We start from the raw sequence: 23,433 nt of genomic DNA, 5'->3' as shown, positions 1-23,433 counted from the left end.
CATCATTCAGGTAACCTTCATCTTCTTACCTCGTATGATGAACACACACTGAGTGACCTCTACCATAGGAAGTGAAAAAGGGTGGTGGGTTAGATATTAGGGCGGCAGTGTGGAGTAGTGGTTAGGTCTCGGGACTCTTGACTAGAGGGTCGTGGGTTCAATCCCAGGTGGGGGACACTGCTGCTGTACCCTTGAGCAAGGTACTTTACCTAGACTTTGCCTAGATTGAGCTTGTCTGTTGAGAGTCAAGTTTGCCTTGAGCTTGCAAGTTAAAAGCTACAAAATGTTGTCCTGATAGTCCTATGAATATAGAAATTCAATGCTCTTCGGACATCAATTAAGTGCTGTCTGGCCTCTGATTTTGATTTGTGCGGTTTTCGGAAAAAAATCAGGAAAAACTATGATTGGATCTAGACGGAACTGTGTTACCACTTTTGATAGAAATTGAGGATTAGGTGTGCAGAAATCTTGTCCTTGAAAATCTGGAAATTGGGTGCATCAGTGCTTGTAGCTCTGTACCTATCCTTCTTGCTGATGTTACTGCTACCATGAATGCGGTCTTTCATGTCAGGAATTTCTGGTCGCATGTTGCCATGGGTTCAAACCATGGTTCCATGTGTCTATTCAGTACTAGACTGAGGTTCCATTCTGGAAAGATATGTTTCTTTGGGGGCCTTAAGTGGTTTGACCCGCCTGAGAAACCTGCCCCATGCTTCAAGGACTATCATACGCTGAAGCATTATTGACACTCACTCTCTTCTCCCCCACCACCTGTTTACCCGGATGATTTATTCATGTCTCTCTCGCTCTCTCTCTTTTTTTTGTTAGGTCATGTTGTGGTTGTTCCACGCCGTTGTTTATTTTTTATTGCCTACCTGTTGTTTTGTTGTTTATTTACGGTAAAAATTATTTGTTTACATATTTCATAGCAATGTAAATAAACTGCTAATAAGCCTACTAACAAAATGTATCGATATCTATCTATGTGATGTGTGTAAATAGTTATTTAATTAACTTTAAATCAATACATTTCTCTTTTGTCTGTATTTCGTCAGTATTCATTACATACATACTGAACAAACAAATACCTTCCAGCTTGTTTGTACGTTATACTCGTAATAATCAAGCGCGTGCAGAAGACAGAAAAAAAACTTACTCCCGTAGGGCCGGCAGGGCATTTTAGAACTCACTACTCAAAGGGTTAAGATCCGTGCCAAACAAAGTCCCCTTGAAATGGTAATTCCATAATTTTTGACTTGGGAGTTACGGAATATGTCTTCATCTGCAGAACCCATCTTGAAGAGACAAGACTTGCTAGAGCCCTAGCATTGTTGTCAATGCCATCACATGCCATCTGCAGCTGGATCTGCAGTATTTTCCCCCTCTTCCGCAAGCTGCATAGCCAGTTCGATGCTCTCTGGGGTAGGGGTCTGTAGGGCAGCAGACACCTGGCTCCACAGTTTATGTTGAAATTTGGCCGCATGAGTTTGATAGTTATTGATACTTAAAAGTAGGGATGCACCAAATCCAAGTTTTTGGGATTCGGACGAATACCGAATCCATCTCAAAAGGTTCGTCCGATTACCAAACCAAATACCGAATCTACAAAAATTGTCAAGAAAACTGAAGGAAACTGTTGAATGAAAGACAGACTGGCAGATACTAACAAGGCACGCATACAACCTATAGTTTTGAGCCTTTTAGTTAATAGTATTTTTATTAACGAATGGAAATATATCGTTGAATAAAATTTTAGTTTGAAATTTACACATTTTACCGCTAGCCCCCTCCCCCCCACACAAAAGAAATGTCAAAATACAGAATCGTTTACTTTACAAGAAAGGAGAGCTGCATCTTTGCCATAACCCACTATTTTCTTTAATGATGTTTCAACCCGTGTCAACTGATCTGAGAGCGATGAGGAAAAGATTACTGTGATGAGTGACCTGAATCTCCCTGCGAAATAAAACCCATGTTGATTTAAATGCACCGACTGTGTAACACCTATCAAATTTATTAAAATTATTTTAATAAAACACAGCAGTTCCCAAGTGGTTCAACTTGTATTGGCACATTACAATAACGTAAAATGTCATTTACTAAAGCATATTTTTCAACAATGTCTTGCACATCTGACAGTTGTAAAGTTACAAAAAATATATATTTTGAAATATTATTATATATTTTTTAAATCTCAGTATGATCTCTGGAACAGGTTTCACAGACAAAGCAACAAAGCACAAAAGTCTACAACAGTTTGCCGTTAGCATATATATTACAGGTTTACTGCATAACTTTACTCCATGAAAAATGTGATGTGACTGTGCTGTGTTGCATATGGGGTGGGGGGGGGTGGGGGGTATGTTTACATTCAGCAGCTACGTGACATGTTTAGTGCATGCGCCACCAGTAATTTAGGGAGTTGATAGCTGCGACAGAGTTCATCAAACATGTTCTGTTCTTCAATACCTGTTATTAAATACAACAGTTACGTTCAATACCGGATTTGTGTCTTATTTAAAGAAGAACTGCACACATTGGAGGGATGTATTAAAAAGGGTGTGTGTTTGGGCAGATGTAGGATTCGTAAGTATTCGTCCAAATCCGAACCCTGCTCAAAAACTAGGTATTCAGGCTGAATCCGAAACCGAATCCTGGATTTGGTGCATCCCTGGTTATTGGCCTTGAGAGAGGAACACTAATAGCCAGACTTCTCAAAACCGCCTTTGCATTAGTATATACCATTGAAGTACTCTCTCCAGCTACTGAAACGTCATCATCAGAGTCCATGACGTTATCGTCTCCCGTGATGCGTGTGTCAGCAGAGTAGAATTGCTTTTGTGTACTCCAAGCTGCTGCAGTCCCCGTAACAGCCACCGGGGCTATTGGTTGTAGAGGTACAGGTTTTCAAACTCCTGCAGCCACTGAAAAAATATATCTTTAGTTACCGGGGGCATTCATTCCTGTGAAGTCGCAGGCTGGGCAGCCTCGGTTGGAATCTCAGTAATGGCCACCGCTGTTTTAGCTGGTCCATCTTTCTCCCTGCTGCCGTGGGAATGAGTGGATTTACTCGTTCTCTTCCTAGGGGGAGACCAGGCAGAGCTCTGGTGCTCTGTGGAACTACTTGGTCTTTTAGTTGATGTTTTAGCTGAAGATGAAGGGCGAGACTTATCAGCACACGAAACTGGGGGTGAAGGAGTCTTTCCCCCTATGTGTTGGTGTATCTGACATGTCAACACACATTAGACAAACCTCTCAACCACAAGATGGTGAGAGAGGAGAAGCACACATTGAACACACAGAAGGCATGTGTGTGAGAAAGATCGATAGCCCCAGGAAAGAAAAACTAGCAATTGCTAGAAGAAAACGAAAGAGATATACAGTGCTCCCTCATTGTAAGACTCTCACGTATAACACGCCTCAGATATAACGCTCCTACAGCATGTCCCCCAATTCCATATACTAGTGATTCATGCAATATTTCTACAGTAAATACAGTATCAGTGTTGTTCAAACTGTAAACAACTTCTCAGTCTAACTTTCGTTTCTGTCTCTCCCTTTTGATACAGTATCTAAACTGAAGAAAAGCTGCACTGGCACTTTATAACCCAGACATCTTATTCAGCATTCGTTTTATAACTAAATAAATATTAGGCCTATTACGTGGTTATCTTTCCTAATGTATTTACTTTTTTTCTGTGAGCGGAGCTGCAGCTTTCTCTGGGAGACGAGGCGCTTCAGCTTTGCTTCAGCCCCACTCCGGCAGCTGAACCTGGGGCGAGCCCATTCCCTCTTCCCCTCGCCCGACCCGCTCTCCTACTTGCACTTGGTTTGCTTGTTGAACTGAACTCCCAACCGCCGTTTAGCGAGGCTATTTATAGTTTAAAAACTGCTAATTAAAATGATCCACAAGTGGGAATGTTACCTTTTTTTTTTTTTTACATTTTTTTGTAAAAAATACAGCGTTGATTATATGGTGCTTTATGCATGGTGAATTCTTGGAATGTTACATTTTTGCTTCTCTATATGTGCATTATAAAGACGGAGTTATTTTGTATTTTAGTCAGATGTGTGTTTTATGTGTCCCGTGGCGCTCTCTACCCCCTCCCCCATTTATAATGCGCTTCGGTTATAACGCTCATATTGTGGGTCCGCCGAGACCCGACTTATAGCGAGGGAGCACTGTACTATATAATCCCTACTACTACGACTAATAATAATAATAATAATAATATTTTTTTTGTTTGTTTTTTTGTTTTTACAAACAAAACAAAGAATGAAAGTACGAAAAAGCCAATACTATACCTTACCCAAGCATACGCAGGAAGGGGGGGCTTCATAGAGGAGGGACAATAACTGACACCAAAAAATTATTATATCAAGGACCTCTGGGAAAGAAATCAGCTTTTCTCCTGACCCAAGCAACATGGAGACTAGGAGTTTACTCGGTGTGTGGAGGTAAGAAATCCATGTACCAAGTTTTAAAAATCAGGCCCCATGTGTGGTTAATCACAGAAAACACCAAGGTCTAGATACAGTATTGTAGTGTGTGGGTGGTCACCTCATATGGTCACAGGAAAAGCATTACCTTATCCAAAGTCTTTGCCATTTTCTTTTGCTGACCTCCCTCTGCCAATTTAACTGCCTGCCTATCGAACTGCTTGTCAATCTATTCTTGCTTAATGGTACAACACTTCGGTCTAGATTCTCAAACCTATTTACCACAAGTTGTCATTCGAGCAATTTATTTTATGAATGGAAACAAAAAAAAAACCATAATACTTCATTCAAGTCCTGAATTAGAAGTCTTAGTTGTTTATTTCTGGTTTGGTAACTTTATTGGGTGCAATTATCCTTTCTGATTTTTTATTTATTTTTCTGCTAATGACAAATTGGGATAAATAACTTTGAAAATGTAGCCCTTTGTGTGTTCAGACCACCACACACTAGACCGACATGTTTGAAAACCCGCCGACAAACAAAATCCTTCGGTATCGTGTCGTGTCGGTGTCGGTTTCAGCCGCGCACAAAACCGACGCGACACCGACATCGTTTTTACATTAGTTGGTAAGGCATACCTTATCTGTTCCTGGCACAATACACCTGTAGAGTGAAATGCATTGCTAATCATATGAGAGAAAATGTATTGATAATCATATGAGAGAAAATGTGTTGGTAATCATATGAGAGAAAATGTGTTGGTAATGTTAAATCAGATTGCTGGAGGTGACTTCGGAATAAGTGATAAAGCCTGTGCAGAAATTTAACACGGTAATAATTAGTAAGATAACAAAAATAAACTGTGGTCATATTTGATCTGAGACTACTATATTATAAATACCAGGCAAAGAGGCATACACAGACAGAGAAGCTACCAATACCGCCAGGATCATCATGGACCATCAGTGTATCAGTCTGAGGCTGTATCTCCAGGGGTGAGGTAATCAGATCAATTGCCTATCATTGTTAATACTAAAGGCACGTATTGTATCTAAACAATAACGTTTTGGGTATTTGGAACAAATAAATGGTAAACACGGTTTGCCTGATAATAACGCTAGCCTATGCTGCAATGTATCCATTGTTTTCAAGGGTATGACATGAAGCTACAGCTATTATGGCTGTTCTACAAGCTGTCTCTTACTCACATGTAGAATTCACTGATCTCCTGGCCAGTGTCCCATCATAGGAAAGCATGCATTCAATCTGAAAACTCTTGCATTTCAGAGAGTGTCAGCAAAAGAAAACCAATATGCACATTATGTAGATTATGAAACTTAAACAACAAAATAAAACACATAAATGTATTATGAAGGTCTGAACATGAGAGTTCACTGCCAGTTGCCTTTGTGAGTTCCATGGCACTGACGCAGTCCTGAGCTGTCTCTACAGTGGTCAGCTCCTAACCTCCAAGGGATGTTAGTGGCTCCTCACCCCCCCGTCTCTCAACAGGCCTGATGGTCTCATCGGCCTCTCGTTTTGCAAAGGGTCCCACCAACTTCATAGCAGCATAGTTCTGTATGGGAGGACAGTGATATGTTGTTAATACAGTATGACTAACCAGAAAAAATAAGAAGATAGTAAATGTTTCACCAGCACTGCAGCGGTTTTTGGAATATATGGCACAAAATATCAGGATAAAACCTTTTTAGCCCAGTCAGGTATTAAACTATCATAGCATATTCAATAGAGAATTATACTTCAAACACATGGAAAGGGCTTTATTTAGCAGTTTTTAATGCCAAGACTTTCAGTGTGGTACCAGTCTTGCCAGTCATCACAGCAGAAAACCATTTATGGGGTAAAATGAATAAAAAGGTCCCACCAATTGTTCTGCATTGGCAGTAAACAGATGATGTTTCGGGGACCATTGTACATGTGATTATTCAAATCTTTTGCATGTATTTCAAGATGGGACGATTATATATTCAGGGATACCAAGACACATAGAGCATTAAGAATTCATTCCAAGTAAAACAGGCAAAAAACTTCCTAAACCTAGAAAGCCTTTTTGCACTTATTCACCTGTCCCAAAACGTGTTGGAGGATCATAAAAGCCTTACAATAAAGGCATTACTATTAAAGTAATTAAGAAGTGGTACTGTAAATTATATAACAGGCAGAGACTGAACAAGAACCTATGACCACGAACACTACAAGCGAGTCCCTTAACCACTATACAAAAGAGCCAGGCTTATCTGCAGGTGTGATTTTAGAGCTTTTAACCTTGTGTCAACGATGTATCCATAACAGCAGTGCAAAACATAACGCTGCCTTTTAAACATATGTACTGTAGTAATAAAAACTACCACTGTACATGACTGCACAAAGGTAGTTTCGTCCTTTATTGTACATATAGTGTGTGTGTGGTCCCCTAAACGATACCCTTCTTTTAATATCCCAGGCTGGCACAACATCTAAATGGAAGGAGGGGTCTAATTCATAAATCATGGGTAGTGAATGTTAACTCATGCACACATGTAGTACATACAGTAGGTCTACACATACACACATAAATTAGATCCATGTTTATTGTTTTTCTAGCAATCAAATCTGTGTTCCTGCACTAAAAGGTAAACCCAAAAGGCTGCAGGGTTGAAACAGGCTCCATGAATTACCGAAACCTTCAGCGTGATTAACGATGTGGGATCTTTTTAATTTGTTTCCTCTGCTGTGCAGACTGAGCTGTTTGATCGGGTTTCCACAGCAGTTCCTTGTTTTGTTGTATTCCCCTCTATGTGCCTGGTTTCACATACCTTCTGCATGTTCCTCAAGATTTTGACCACTGACGAGAGGACCCCCTAACCCCCAGCTCCCCACAAGCGGTCAGACAATGAAGACCTGGCAGTATTAACCCAATATTGAAATTCTTATGTTTCAATATCGCTAACTTTTTGGTTCTCACATCATCATATTTATATCACTAAAGCATTCGAGTTGGTGTATGCTGGAATAAGGGATACCATTTGTATTAAATTACTACTCCTTTAAATGTACTGACGTCACTCAACAAACCTCTTGCAAAGACCAGTGCAAAGATTGTTTTATTCACGAGCATTCTAGCTAATTTAATCTGTTTCATACAGTATCTATGAAAGCAAGAAAAAAGAAAGAAAGAAGGGTTAAGGCATGTTTGCCCGAGTGACTCACCGGGAAGGAGTAGAGGAAGACTCCAAGGAAGAGCAGCAGAATGACAATGATGATGACAGCAATGATGATCCACTTGAACCTCCTCCACAGGATGTATTTCATCGTTTTAAATGGAGAGGAGAACCACAGGAAGGATGTCTCAGGGCGCCTGCCAGAGGGAGGCACACAACAAGTTAACACGTACCTTTTTGAACATGTGATTGGAAGATATATTAGTAGCCAGCTTGTACTCTTGTTTCAAATATGTTTATTACCTATAGTAATCTATTCTCAGGAAGGCTACACCACATGTGGATGATTATCATGTGGTTTATATTCCATTACCATCATATGTGAATCAAGAGATACATTACATCACCATTCACTATCAACTTGTAGGACCGTGGTTGGGATTGTGTGAGGCTGAGTATGCAATCCCTTTATTTCTGCTGTGCCTGTTATTAAATAATTCCAATTAATAACCACTATTGCCTAGATTTACTGTGCCACTCGGACTGAGTTGAAAGTAATCTGGAGTCAGTCCAGTGTGTTTCCATCAATACGTTTAGTATTGCATGCCAACATAAATCAGTCTTTGGTTTAAAATTAAATTTGAATGTTAGATATGCACATAATAATTAGGGGAGAGTGAAATTAAAATCTTTAAACAAGGCTGGATATTTCTGTGAAGTATTTAAGTTAAGTGATTCCCGTCTGAAAATTTCTGTATAACCCCCCACCCCCTAGAAACTTTAAATGACATAAGCATTTTTTGTGAAACTTACAATCCTCCATAATTTCACCAAGCCCCAATGACAATATTTTCAAATGGTTCGGTCAAGATAATTCTGGATTGAATACTACGTGTATTTTCTTTACATGGTTTACTAAGCCTGCTGTCCTAAAAGTGTCCACTGATTAATGATGATTTGAAATGAACTGTGAGCATGTTGGCGCACTCACTTGGGGTCCTCCAGTTTGGGATTCATGTTAGGTTCCTCTCTGCCCAGTCCAGCAGGCTTCTCATCCCGTTCCTGCTCAGACACGATCTCCAGAGTTATCTCCACCTTCCCCTGCAGGAACAAAGACATCAGGACCCTGTCAGCATTGCAGCAGCAACCCCATCCAGGGATGGAAATAAGTCTCCTATTGCAAAGTAGTTTCACCTATTCCAGATTTTACTAAAAGTTTGATTAGCAACAGTGTATATGTAAGTAGTGTATATGTATATGTAACAAGCTCAGGCTGGACCTCAGCAGAACGTGATTCAATCTTAAGTAGGTTTAGAGTCTTTAATTCTGCATGCAATACTAGCTCCTGGTACATTCATCTGCACTGATGCTGTTCGATCTATGTTCTGTTTCTTTAAAATTAGTTAATATTGAATACAGTACAGATGAATGTAGGATCAACGTCCTACTCACTGCAATTATCTTCTCCCCATTGCTCTCCCCTACACAGGGCCACCAGCCCCTCATGGTCTTCTGCTCGAAGAGCGAGACGAGTTTCTCTGGGCAGAGGGACTGCTCCAACATGTCCAGGGTGCACTTCTCTGGGTTCTTCGAGGGACGCACCATCCTGTTCAGGTCCAACTCCACAGAACCTGGGGACAAAGCAAGGATCTGAGCCACGACTGCACCTGAGGCACCTTTGTTCACAGGTTTGTCACCTCTGATTTATTACTAGGTTCTAGCATTAACCTTTGTGAGTATGTGATTTTACTGGGGTTCTTCATTGGAACGCCATGAAAACTGAATATTTTCCGACCAGATGACCAGATTAATTTCTTACGACTAATAACCAGAGTCGGTTCAAAAACAAACATGTTACTGTAAAAAGGGAGTGATTTATTATAGTGTTTTGTGAACACCTGAAAAATAAAACGTATATAAGGATTTATGACCCCCTCCCCGTCCCCCAGTCTGGATATGACTAAACTGTCTACTTTACAAATGTAACTTTACACTACGCACTGTTAGGTGTTCCAACGCATCTGTTGGTTTCATATTACAATGGCCACAATAGTGGCTTTCAATGCAAAGCTATCCATAGCAACGGTAATGTTTAATGCATATTACAAAAATAAATGACTCAATTAAATAAACTTAATTAAATCTATCTAATAAGTAAATTACACTAATTAATCAATTCATGAGTAAAGGCATAAATTACAGTAACCATGAATTCCTCCCCCATTAAACATGCTGGTAAGAAAAATATTGGCTTGTCTGCTCCATCATGTATTTTTGCATTCATACCACTGTCTTTACCTCAACAGATTTAAGAGGATTCTGATCTTACCCAAATAGTCATCAAAGGAGAATTTGTCGTTGTCCCATATCTGAATCATCAGCTTGGGGCTGGTCTTGGTTTCTTCCTTATCCAAGCTCCAGAAGTGTTCCTGTCGGGGACAATAACATGTATCCTCAGCACCATCATTAACACATATTTATTAGAACCTTGTGTGGCAGAGTAACAGCAAAGAGCTTAAACAATAGTAACCTCACAGTCACACAAATATACAAAAAATAAAAAGCAGTGTTGAAAAATATAAAAATGGTCACAAAAAAGCAGAACCCCACCTAGTCTGGAAATGTAATTTTGTACAACACAGTCTTTTAAAGCAGGCAAAGCTAGGCGCTTGCAGTAGTTTTCAGGCAGCGCATGGTTGTTACTTTCAGGGTCAGTTATGCTTATGTAACATGGTGTGTGATCTATTGCTGTTATGGATTCTGACCCCTTTCTGTGAGATAAGGTTACAAGTTCAGAAAAGTCTTGCTTTTTTTTTCACATTGGTTAAGATGTTTGCTTGCGGTCTACGTGGTTGCTGGTTTGTGCCCAGCCCCGCCCCACTCACACTTACACTAACCCCTCCATTTGTCTGGTTATTAGACTGTTTTATTATTATTATTATTATTATTATTATTATTATTATTATTATTATTATTATTATTATTATTATTATTAAGAATATTATGTCATGGAAAATATGGACGAGTAGGGTAGCCTATTGTAGATGTACTACCAGTATTTTGAAAATGTACTGTACTAAATATTTCGACTGAGTCAGTTTTATATCATTACCCTAAAGTGCTGGATTTTAGCTCAGTTGACAAACTACCACAAGGATCAGAATTGCAGAAGCTACATTCTGTATGATTATGATGATTATTATTATTGCTCAGACTCCAGACACTGACCTTCTTGTTGAAGGTGCACACCTGCTCGGCAGGCAGGTAGTCGAAGGGGAAGATGAACCTCCAGTTGAAGTTCCCCTCTCCACCCAGAGAGCGGTAGTGCACGTCAGTCTTCTGCTTGTTTTCCTCATAGCCCAGCATCCAACTGCAAGCACAGCACAATCACTGTGAGACAACCTCTAACCAGCAAGCACAGCATCCAGGATGGTGAGACAACCTCCAGCTACAACCAGAGCTTTTTAACCCTCAGGGCTTTTTCAATGTTTGTCAATACACTTGTTCTTGTAGTTTATATTCCAGGGCATTGGGGCACAACCAGCCTTGAGGCAACCAGTACCCTAGACTCAACATCAGGTAATAGTCTTTCCTAACAACCCCATACCTACAGTAGGGTGACCATATGGATCCCCATTCACCGGGACAGTTTTTTTGTACTGTTATGGATTTGCTGAAATTCCAGTACTTCTAAAAAGATGGATGGACAACGACACCTGTGCTTTCTGGGTTTGTCAATTACAGATGATGTTTCTCTGTACTTAATGATTATGCTTCGGATACCGCACCTTGAAAATCAAGTGATACGAGCTATTTCACTCAATGTTTTTCCTATTTCTGCAAGTCAAGGTTGTTATAATAATAAAAAACTGTAGTGGAGGCTTTGAGTACATTGCTGATGCTCATAATGCATCAGAGTAGAAAAATGCAACATGTCTAAGACTTTTGCACAGCATATATATATATATATATATATATATATATATATATATATATATATATATATATATATATATATATATATATAGTTTTTTTTTTTTTGTAAGGTTAGTTCCCGAGTACAGTCTTAGTTTTTCTGATTTATATAAAGTTAATATCATGTGCAGGGTTTCCTATTATTGTATAGGGGATTTCAGACAGTTTGCGCAGCCAAAGCCCAAAGTGCAAAAGATGACTCCCTTATAACAATAATATCTTTATTTTACATAGCGCCTTTCATAGTGGAGCACCATCACAAAGAGCTTTACAGAGGTAGGCTGTGAACTGTGCATTATATGCAGTCACTTACAATAGGACATTGATTTAACATCTCATCCGCAGGATGGAGCACAAGGAGTTTAAGTGACTTGCTCAGGGTCACACAGTGAGTCAGTCAGTGGCAGAGGTGGGATTTGAACCTGGGACCTTTGGTTACAAGCCCTGGACTTTAACCACTGGACCACACTGGCTCCTTATAACAAGAGACCCTTCACACAATGTATTTACTTATAAATGAGCATGTGCTCCATCACTATATGGCAAGCAAGTGGAGAGAGGGAGGGTCATGAGTAGAGGCAGTCCAAATCTGCGGATAACAGAATTGCTGTGAAATCTGGGAACTTGCAGGCTCTCATGGAATTCGCAATCCTCCACAGATTACAGAATAATTACTGTTTGGATATTCACTTTGTCACCCAATCCACTCAACTCCTGACAAAGCCATTATTAAAACAAATAATAAACACATAAGGTGCTCCGCAGAACAACGCAGGTATCTACTTATAATGTCTGTATTTGTTTTGCATATTTTCTGGCATATTTGGACTGCCTCTAGTATTGATGTTGTATCATTAAGTGCACTTGTGTACTATCCCTGTGCAAAAAAATAGAAACTTACAGTATGGAACCTGATTTTTTTTTTTTCAAGATTCAGCCCCAAATCCTAACCCTGAGTATGGCCCATGAGAAGTCGCCTACCCTTTCACATAAATGTCACTCATCTTCTCTCCAGTAACACTGACATCATCCAGTATAACATCGCTGGTGTTCCAGATGACACAGCGCAGGTAAAACCTACAAGGTGAGAAAAAAAAAAAATATCGCTGAGGATTATGTGGCACAGCAGGCTAACACTAACTTGACAGGTTCAAAGATGAACATCTGACCATTCAATATACAGTAAGTACGTGTCTTATTCTGATGCCAGTATTACTAACTCATCAGCCGCTAGGAGGAGATCCAATGCAGTGGATTTCATACCTGTTATGTTTTATCATAAATTAAAATGTATACTGACATCTGTAAAAATAGTGTATAGGCTCAAACATCCATTACATCTTTACATCATTAATCCCAGCACTGGAGAAGGAGCCCCATTTCAAAATGAGCATCAATGCTTATAGTTCAGTATATTCTGTAAGGCCTCAGTCACACAAACAGGCTGGTGTCTCACCTCTTTGCCTTGCGTGGTGTGATGTTAAATGGGGGTCCTGGAGGGCCAAGAGACTTTGGGAACATGTCGACCCAGAGCTGGAGCCTCCCCTGTGAGTGTGAAACAATATGTCTACACTTACTGGATAGGGAAAACAACTATACCAGAGATGTGCAGTTCCAACAGTAATTGAAATTATAACACAACACTTTATTGATTAAGTGCTTTAGAGTTATGGGTGCACTTGTACAGGTATGTAACACGTTTTATTTTGGCTGTTTGCTTTGTTATTATTTATTCCATTTTAAATTGAGCTTGTATCGTATAGGACCCTTTACGATATTCTAGTATAAATGCTCATAACAAAAACCAACAGGCACATCGAAACCTAAGGATACATTTAAATGATGCATGCCAAGATGCAATTGTGGCCTACTGTATAATGGATTCAGATTTAAAATATTTTTTAAGCAAGCGAGCATCTTAAGCACAATGCAAAAAGAGCCGGGCTTGTCTGCATTCATGGTTCTAGAGCTTTTAACCTCTTCTCATCTAACCAATGGGACAATTTCTTAACGGCAGTACACACACCCAGCACTACCTGTTACACTCGCTAGCCTGTACAGTGCAGCTAGTCCTGGCTCTCACCTGCTCAATTTCGGGCTGCAGGGGGCTGTAGAGAGGCCTGGTCTCTACATGCTCCGGAACCAGGCCCTGCTTGCGGAGAATGTACAGCGCCAGCCGCTCCCCTGGAGGACCCAGGTGAGGGTTAGGGGGCTTCACATCCTCTACAAACACAAAGAATTACATTATATAATATACAAATTAGGTGAAAACTGCAGTCAAAAGATGCCTTATTAAAGTCTTATTAAAGAAATATTAATTCAGAGAAATCTGTGAAGCTGTTGCCGGTCCGCTGTCATGTTTTTTTGGGGTGGCGTCAGAGGGCAATATTTTTTGGACAATAGCACACAGTTTTTGATTATGTGACCCTGCATTAGCCAAATAGATGCACATTTCAATCTAAAGGTTTATTAATATACACAGGCCCAGACATACACCAGAAATACAAAGAGAATCACAATAAACCCTCAGTACCAAGACAACCTCAACATAAAGGCAACCTTTATTACTATGCATCTCTTATAACACCAACATGCTAAATGTTTTTTTTATTTTTTCAAAACAAACCCTCTGCAAAGAGATCACCTTAAATTACTTTCAAAATTTTATTTAGATTTTTAAAACTGCTATCAGTATACAGTTAAGCTTAAAATACACACATCTGGGTCCCCGAGTGGCTCATCCAGTTAAAGCGCTGCCGCTGGGAGCACAGAATTATTATCTTTATCTTTATATAGCGCCTTTCATAGTGGAACACCATCATAAAGCGCTTTACAGAGGTAGGCTGTGAACTGTGCATTATATGCAGAGTCACTTAAAATAGGACACTGATTTAACATCTAATTCGCATGATGGAGCACAAGGAGGTTAAGTGACTTGCTCAGGGTCACACAGTGAGTCAGTCAGAGGCAGAGGTGGGATTTGAACTGGTGACCTTCTGGTTACAAGCGCTGGACTTTAACCACTGGACCACACTGCCTCCTAAAAGGATGAGTCACACAGCTTGGACAGTGCCAGTTCGCGTCCAGGCTGTGCAAAGAGGCTGAATTTGCTGGGGACCCCGAGGGGGGCGTCACATTGGCTCTGACGCTCCCGGGGTGGGGGATGGGAAACCAGCAGGGATTGCTTCTCCTCATCGCGCAACAGCGAACCCTACTGGCCAGACACCGAGCACATTCAGAGTGGATAAGAGGCAGGGCTGGTCTCTGTTCTCCGGGATCGATAGCCCGCCCACCTCTGCTCTGGATTGCTCGGCGTAAAAGCAATTCTGGCTTTAGGCTTGTGAGATCGGAGGATGCTCACATGTCCTCAGAACGTCTGTGTTGTGTGGGGACTCGCTGCAGTGAGGAGAACAAACATAATTGGACATTCCAAATTGGGGGAAAATAAATACAAATAATAACTGGTCACTCTAAATTAAAATAAAATAAAAAAAACACCTATTTAATATAGAAACCAATCTAATACTGACCACTTCTTTTTTCTTCACACAAATTACTATTGAGGGACAGGCAACAGCCAAAATCCAAGTTGGATAACTTTTTTTTTTTTTTTTAAATCTAAATTGTTATTCACAGTTATTTTTTTTTTCCCAGAACACTGTGTGAAGATGAATGAATGCAGAGAGAGAGACCCTCACCCAGGTCAGTGAGAGTGTACTCATGTCCTCGGAAGTTGATGCGGTCATGCTTGTACACTGGCAGCTTGTAGTTTCTCTGCTGACAGAAGTGGTGCAGCAGTTGGGACGGTTTGAGCTGCTCTCGCCACTGGTTCATCCCTGACCTGAATTCAGAGAACAAAGAACTTCATCAAAGAGGCAGGATTAGCACAAAGACCTGGGTGTAAAAGAAGGGGTGAGCTACTACCCTATCAATGTTGCATAGGAAGGTTGCAGGGCAGTGGGGCTTAATGGTTTGTATAATTGACTAAATACCTTTTAAGATGTTTAGTGTAAAGTCATTACAATTGTCACAACTGCGTCCTGCTTTTGATGACTTATGTTGAAACAGCCCAATTATTTGGGAATATGGATTTGTCATAGGGTATGGGAATTGTACATTTATGTGGTCATTTTGCAGTTTCATATTCTTTTCCCGTGCTTATAACAAACATTTGCCTTGCAAGTTCATTTTATCATCTTTTTCAATGGTATAGCCACCCCTTCTGTGTATGCTTTTATCCTTGTATTTACTATAAGGGGTCCTCTGGCACAACTGTTTCATGAAAATTGACAACAAAAATTGCTGCTAAAACTAGGCCCTAATATAAAAAGTCTGTTTTGTTTAATTGAAAAAGGTTTTGGATCTTTATGCTAAAGAAATTAGCAGCAGCCAAATGAGAAGCGATTCACCAATATCAACTTTATTTAATAAATAAAATAAAAAAAACCCTGTCCTTAAACAACTCATTAAAGCAGTTGAGTACTTCACAGGATTTGCAGTTTGTTTTGGCTAATTTCTTGCAAGTCTTAGCCCTGTAGTGCTCTCACAGTCTGACATAACCTCGCACTAACCCTGCACCCATTCCTGGGTTTCAGAACCTCCCTTGCTTAATGCAGCTGTAACTCCTGGCACCTGATCATTTCAATAATATTCTTCAGTGTAGTTCTGAAACCCAAGTGTAAGTTCCTAACCCTAACCGATGACCATGCACACTACAGACGAGCATCTTTACAACTATGCAAAAGAGCTTGGGTTATAAAGCTATTAACCTCATCTCACCAACAGGTGTCAGCCCCTGCCCGTTACACAGTACTCACAGGCAGTATGACTGTGGCAGCCCGCAGCGCCCCCCGTATTTGGAGAGGAAGCGGTTCTCCAGGTCGATGACAGTCTCCCCGATCTTCTCGTCCTTAGACAGCAGGTCATAGTCGTACAGTGCGATCTTCAGGTCTTTCTCCAGCGGCAGCGCGCATGTCAACTCAAACAGTCTAGGAAACACGAGGAGCATTAGCAGCATTTACAGAGAGTGGGGGAGAGAGAACCACAGAATGCACAGGAGAAAAGCTATTCCAAAAAGGAATGGATTTATATGAGACAGAGGACTAAGATAGATGAGAGGTTGGAAATCAAGAGCAGTGATTAAGAACAGAGGTTTAGAGATGGGAAATAGGGGGGAATTGGGAGAAAGAGACCAGGAGAAGAAGAAAGGAAAGTTTAGGGATAAATTGTGAGGTGCACAAAAGGAAATTCTCAGGATAATACTGAATTAGACTTGAGTTTTTAGATCAACATGCATACAGTACAGTATTTCTCTGGTTGACTGGTGCAGCAGTGTGGCACTCCATTTCTAAGGTTTTAGTGACCTCTGGTGGCCCCAGATAGTACTCATATATGAAAAGGACCTGATTGTGAACTGATAGGCAGGTTATAGTAAGTGCAGTGAAGGGGAACTACACTGAAGATCAGTTTCACAGACCCTGATTAGCACTAATCTTGGACCACCTAATGTTATCTTGGGTAAGGTAGTCCAAGGTTAGTGCTAATCAGGGTCTGTGAAACCAGCCATGAATGTAAAATGCATTTAACTCTGTGTTTAACTCTGTTAATTCACTACTAGGAACACCTACTGCAATCACAATGTAAATTTACTGTAGCGATATGATTTGCTGCTAAGCCATGTTATTCGTCCAAACCCAACTGCAAATTCAACATGCTGAGTTAAATTAGAATGTTAATTTCCAATGCAATGCTTAGTGCAGTATAACTGAAGTTACAGAATTGTTAAGAAGTAGGCAAATTACACTCTCTGCTGATCTGTAGCAATTGACTGCACTTTCAGTGCACTCCTATTAGATGACATGTACAGTTTCTAACATATATCATCCATAACTATAAAAGACACATAAATGGTGGTACATGCAAATGTGTCTAATGTATAGTATTTCTCAGTGTCTTCAATTTAATTTAAATGACAGTATGGTCAAAATGTTTGTCATTAAACAAATGTTCATTTTAGTATTGCTACATGTACCATTGCCTGTTTGGTTGGTGATAAGAGCATGCTTCACTCAAATTTTTTTTTAAAGGATTTAATAAAATCTAATCATACTTTCCGAAGACAGGGTCCAGCGTGCAGGGGATATAGCTGTCCTGGTCATTGACAGACTTCTTGCCCAAAGAGATCTTGACATAGGGGTCACACTGAAAGGGGGAAGGCAACACAAATAATCACACACTGAGTTAAAGTGGTGGAAACTAAACAAAATAGGTTTATAATGCTAATGCTGTAAGCTATTCATAGTACTAAAGGTAAAATAAAATAATAAGAGTGAAAAAGAGAAGAAATAAAATTGGGATTTCTGAAGTTAAGCAAAATAATAAATGCTTCATACTACACTACCGATCTACAGTATTTATGTTCTGATAAACTAGGCAACTGCAAGAAAGAAATGCAATCAGGATCAGCGATGAGCTATTAATGTAATTTGCCACGTCTGTTTGAAATAAAAATAAGGCGAAATAGAATCAGGCTCAGTCAAGATATGAAGGTAAAAACAAGTGGCATTGTTTTGCAATTAACAGCTTTTTCTGAGTTTAATTAGGAAACAGAATCGGCTCAAAATAAGTTTAAAGGGACCTCATGTGATAAAAAATAAAACCTGAAAACTTCATCCCTAATTGTAAGTAACTGTTTTTTATTTGTTGTAAAATTATGAAAACATGACAAATTGGAGTGAATAGCTTTGAGAACAAATTTGGTAAAGCCATGAATCCGTGTGAACTTAGGTTAAAGACAACAGCCAACACCAAGTTTTATTACATCCAGCTAAATCCAGCTGAATCCAGCTATTCTCCATCCAGCTAAAAGAGAAACATAGGCTGCTCCACTCTTATCTGCTACCAAGACGGTAAAGCTCTGTGGTTTACCCTGGCTTTACAAGCTGTAATTTAATAGCTACCTTGCCGTTGCTGTCCTTGGGCTGCAGGCCTGTGGCTTGCACCACGTAGACTCTGATGAGACACTCCTCGATGCCATTGGGAGGAAGCTGTCTGAACTGGCGAGGTGGGACGGGCAGGGACGGGTCATCAGGCAGCGGGTAGATCTTAAACATCCCCTGAGCAATGCAAAACAAGGGCAAGAAGGGAGTTGGCACCTCTGCAGGGATACAGGCGCTTCTACATGTCTGTTTCAATCATCTAAACAGTGGCAGATCTTAATAGCGTCACCCTTAAACTAATGACCCTGCTGAATCACGGTTCTCTATCAACTGTTTTTTTTTTGTATTTACAGTAGGGCGTTGAAATCATAAAAGCTAGGGTTGTATGATTGACACAAGTGGATATTAACATGAGATAAATTCCTTACACAGTACCTTTACAGATGGAGTCAACTGAGTTGAAAGGTCAAAATATCACATGCTTTTTCAGGAAGCAGAAAAGCATGGGAAAATGTAGCTATGTGTACTTTATAGGGTGGTAGTACAACAAATACATTAACAATAAGAGCATAAGAAAGTTTACAAATGAGAGGAGACCATTCGGCCCATCTTCCTCGTTTGGTTGTTAGTAGCTTATTGATCCCAGAATCTCATTAAGCAGCTTCTTGAAGGATCCCAGGGTGTCATCTTCACTACAATATGTTCAATTTAAAATAAATGTTTCTGTTTGAGCCAGGTACTGGGAGTTACAATAAAACCCAGACTGTTCTTATCAAACTCTGTGGCCTTGGAGAGAGTACAACAAAAGCAATAATTAATGAATAGACTATTCTTAGATCAATACCACCTAAATGAGGGGTGTGAGGGGCATGTAATCATATCAACTCTTGTATTTATCAGGTGTTTATTGATATGTATTTATCATATCAATCACTTGTATTTATCAGGTCAGGTTAGAGTCATCTATAGATTCCACCTTCTGGGGCCTTTGGAAGACCATGTGCAATTATAAAACAAAGAGAACAAACCTTAAACTCTCCCACCACTGACGGGTCCTCGATGTCATCCTGAGACTTGCCTCTGTACAGTTTAAAGGTCTGGCAGAAATCAGTAAGCCCCTCAAACTCCTCCACCTTCTCTAGCTCTTTGTCATACACCTTTGGAGAAAGGTATGGACCATTAAAGAGCAATGTCAGACAATTCTTAACTAATGAACTCTTCTTGCTGTTTACAATTTCAGTTATCATCAAAGCCTCACTATAGCTTTAACAGCTGTATTAAACAAACATCATCTTACTACGGAACCATATCAAAACAGCGGATGACACACAAATTAATGACTTGTCAATGACAACAAATCATTAACTGATGGCTTTATTACATATCAGAGCATATATATTTTTTGTTTATTACATGGATCATTGCACTATATGTAAATTGAATAAGTCATGCACGGTATGGATCTGTTGAATTGATTAGCTCATGTTAGATAACCTCACTAGGGTTTTGTATGAACATCTTCTGACTGAGTGACAATCCAATTACAGGTGAATTTGCTGGAATTTATAAGACAGTATGTCCGTAAAGTCTACAGAATAGACTGGAGGGCTGCAACGTGTCCGATTTAGTGGTTTACCTGAAGTGTGTCGAAGCCCTTCTCCAAGTAGGTTCCACACTTGGTTCTTTCACCAGTGGAGGAATAGAACTTGCTCCACCAGTCCATGAACTCCTCTTCCTGTTTAAAGTATAAGGGAACAGCTGATCAAAAACAGACGATAAAGTAGGGAACTCACACACAAACCGTGTATTACAGGGTTCTGTGGGTTTAAAAATTATCAATCCCCCCGCCCCCCTTTTTTTCATCCCAATTTGAATGTCATTGCCACCTCACTGCAACCAACTAAAAAGCCAGGGGAACTGTAAATCAACCTTAATTTCTGCTGTGAAACTAATTAGCAAACCTCAGCAATGGATGTTACCACCCTACCAAACCCTGGAGCCCTAGGCCCATCCTAGAAACTCTCGGTTCTGGTTTCACTGAGCTGAAGCATGGCGAGGTGGACTACACCCGATGATATTCCTCTCTAAATCTACAGCGCTCCCAAGAATGTGCGACTCACCCTGCACTCCATGAAGATTAACTTAAAGGGTGACACATCCCAACAAGGGCATCCCACACACTGTGCAATTAATAGTAACCCACTCTACTGCACTGATCTGATGCCTGGTAAAAGCTCACTGTAGTGTAAATAAGCAGATGAAGATCTGCCAGCATTTCCACAAATGCTGCAGAACACTTACCCAGATAATTTTCTGCACCCACAGCATAAGGAAAGCAGGGTTAGACAAAATGGCAACAGTTAGCAAAAGCAGGTCAGGCGTGTCAAAAGTTTTAGTAAAATGACAAACCACTCCACTCCAGCAATGATGTATCTATTAGATCTGGCCTACATTTAACAGTTTTGTTTTCCTTTGATAATAAATCTTAACTGTTATAATAAATCTTAACTGTTAGAGCTGAGAGATGAGTGAATGGTTCACACTGGCAAGGAATTCAAACAGCACTATTTCACACACTGGGTAATTAAAATGAGGTCTTACTGGGCATTAGTAAGACCTCACCTAGAACATTGTGTTCAGTTCTGGTCACCTTGTTACAAAAAGGATATTGCTGCTCTAGAAAGAGTGCAAAGAAGAGCAACCAGAATTATCCCGGGTTTAAAAGGCATGTCGTATGCAGACAGGCTAAAAGAATTGAATCTATTCAGTCTTGAACAAAGAAGACTACGCGGTGATCTGATTCAAACATTCAAAATCCTAAAAGGTATAGACAATGTCGACCCAGGGGACTTTTTTGACCTGAAAAAAGAAACAAGGACCAGAGGTCACAAATGGAGATTAGATAAAGGGGCATTCAGAACAGAAAATAGGAGGCACTTTTTTACACAGAGAATTGTGAGGGTCTGGAACCAACTCCCCAGTAATGTTGTTGAAGCTGACACCCTGGGATCCTTCAAGAAGCTGCTTGATGAGATTCTGGGATCAATAAGCTACTAACAACCAAACGAGCAAGATGGGCTGAATGGCCTCCTCTCGTTTGTAAACCTTCTTATGTTCTTATGTTCTTAAAATGAATGTTACAACTGAAAACAGCCATAAAGTCAGCTCAAAGCATATTAAATAAAAAGTTTCAAAAAATAAAACACAGTTGAAAACGTAAACTGTACTGGGGCGGTAGAGCTAGCAAATTAAAATTGGGCAACTCAATACATACACCCTTCAGTCTGCAAATTGAATATAGGGAACTGTACTGAAATTGTAAATTGCCAGAAAATTCAATATTGAGAAGTCCCATACTAGAATCTCAGTGCCAGTAAATTAAACAGAAAGAACGCCATGCAAAGATTACACTGCCAAAAATTCAATCAAATAGAGAGCTGGGTACCACTAAAGATACCTAGAGCCAGCACACAGCACTCAATGTGGAAAATTCGATAACTGGACAACAACAGGTTTATTGCCCACCAAGGAGCATACTAACAGGAACAACTCCTTTAACACAACACACACACATATACTCTGGCATTTACAGAACATAATTTAATAGCGCTGGTAGATAAAAAAATAAAATAAATAAAACTTAGAACTTACCATATTATGCCAGGAAAAGGCTGGTAGTAATATAATCCTCTCCTGACACATGCACACACTTTCCAGTTCTGAAATAAAAACTGCACTCTTGTATTGAGCGCTTGTCCGATACCAGAAGCACATCAACATTTTTGAGGCTTGATGTGAAGAATGCGCTTCAAGCAACACAGGCAGGGCATTCGAAAACAGCAGCCAATGGTGGTATGCCATTACCTGCCAGAAGCCTGTTCCATCAATAAACAGAGTTATGTGGTACATGGGAACCATATTACTTTGTATTTCTTTCATTATATTTAGACCATTTCTTTCCCCTAGCTGGCCCAGGTGGCACTTTTTATTTAATGTGGGGCTCTGGCCAGGAATCACCCCCCCCCCCCCTCTCCCTTTCTCCTCCTGAATGGCCTGGGTTTAGCGTTGACCTCACAGTGGTCACTTACTGCTCAATTTTGCGTTCTTATTGAAAAGTAACAGCTGCAGGGAATGGGCTATGGAGCATCCACTGATTACTTTTAGAGGAATGACAATGAATAAAAACAGTATTTACAATAACCTAGAAAACTTAAAATGTATTTCTGTTTTCTTTTGCTTTATTTTTTTTGTATTATTTTCACGGGGTGGGCGGAGAAGGGTTGGGCAGTACTCCTCTGATCCTTGTAAAGTCTGAAGTCTTAAACATTTCATTAAGGAAAATTGATTAAATGTGCCTTAGACTTTGTTGTCTGATGTCTGGTTTCGGGGGATATGTGCCGGGAATCTTTTAACAGCGGTATTTGCCTTGGCTGCTGTGTGGAAAGAAAACAGGATTTGATCATCTGGTTTGAATATTTCTAATAAAATAAATATCTTTGTTTGCAGAATGAAAAACCTCCAGAGCTTGGCCCGCGGGAGTACTACGCACTACACTACCGCAGAGGCAGTGTGGTCCAGTGGTTAAAGTCCAGGGCTTGTAACCAGAAGGTTATCAGTTCAAATCCCACCTCTGCCACTGACTGATTCACTGTGTGACCCTGAGCAAGTCACTTAACCTCCTTGTGCTCCATCCTGCGGATGAGATGTTAAATCAGTGTCCTATTTTAAGTGACTCTGCATATAATGCACAGTTCAGAGCCTACCTCTGTAAAGCACTTTGTGATGGTGGTCCACTATGAAAGGCCTATATACAAAATAAAGATTCTTTTAGGCACCAAATGAAACTAATATACAAAAGACTTTTAGTTGAAACTTTTATCATTTAATTTTTCAGCATTTCTAAATTTACCACAGTTGAG

At 40.0% G+C, this 23,433-nt stretch overlaps 1 protein-coding gene across 12 annotated transcripts in view; it reads right to left on the bottom strand.

Annotated features, from left to right (window-relative positions):
- Nucleotides 1-2,044: 2,044 nt before the first annotated feature.
- Nucleotides 2,045-23,433, bottom strand: part of dysf (dysferlin, limb girdle muscular dystrophy 2B (autosomal recessive)) — a 143,610-nt gene continuing 122,221 nt past the window's right edge. For all 12 annotated transcript variants that reach the window (XM_059003626.1, XM_059003647.1, XM_034014296.3 and 9 more), the window contains 15 exons: nt 20,151-20,249; nt 19,543-19,671; nt 18,536-18,691; nt 17,686-17,777; nt 16,394-16,564; nt 15,275-15,417; nt 13,660-13,799; nt 13,033-13,121; nt 12,558-12,653; nt 10,830-10,971; nt 9,931-10,030; nt 9,054-9,232; nt 8,593-8,702; nt 7,651-7,798; nt 2,045-6,016 (listed from right to left, as the gene is read on the bottom strand). In XM_059003626.1, the coding sequence (XP_058859609.1) occupies nt 5,903-6,016; nt 7,651-7,798; nt 8,593-8,702; nt 9,054-9,232; nt 9,931-10,030; nt 10,830-10,971; nt 12,558-12,653; nt 13,033-13,121; nt 13,660-13,799; nt 15,275-15,417; nt 16,394-16,564; nt 17,686-17,777; nt 18,536-18,691; nt 19,543-19,671; nt 20,151-20,249 (1,908 nt within the window). In that variant the 3' untranslated portion in view covers nt 2,045-5,902. The remainder of the gene's footprint in view (nt 6,017-7,650; nt 7,799-8,592; nt 8,703-9,053; nt 9,233-9,930; nt 10,031-10,829; nt 10,972-12,557; nt 12,654-13,032; nt 13,122-13,659; nt 13,800-15,274; nt 15,418-16,393; nt 16,565-17,685; nt 17,778-18,535; nt 18,692-19,542; nt 19,672-20,150; nt 20,250-23,433) is intronic.

The sequence above is a fragment of the Acipenser ruthenus genome, chromosome 2 (genome assembly GCF_902713425.1).
Source record: "Acipenser ruthenus chromosome 2, fAciRut3.2 maternal haplotype, whole genome shotgun sequence".
Lineage (NCBI taxonomy): Eukaryota > Metazoa > Chordata > Actinopteri > Acipenseriformes > Acipenseridae > Acipenser > Acipenser ruthenus.
Note: the sequence above shows the minus strand (reverse complement) of the source record. Positions and strands in the feature narration are given on the sequence as shown.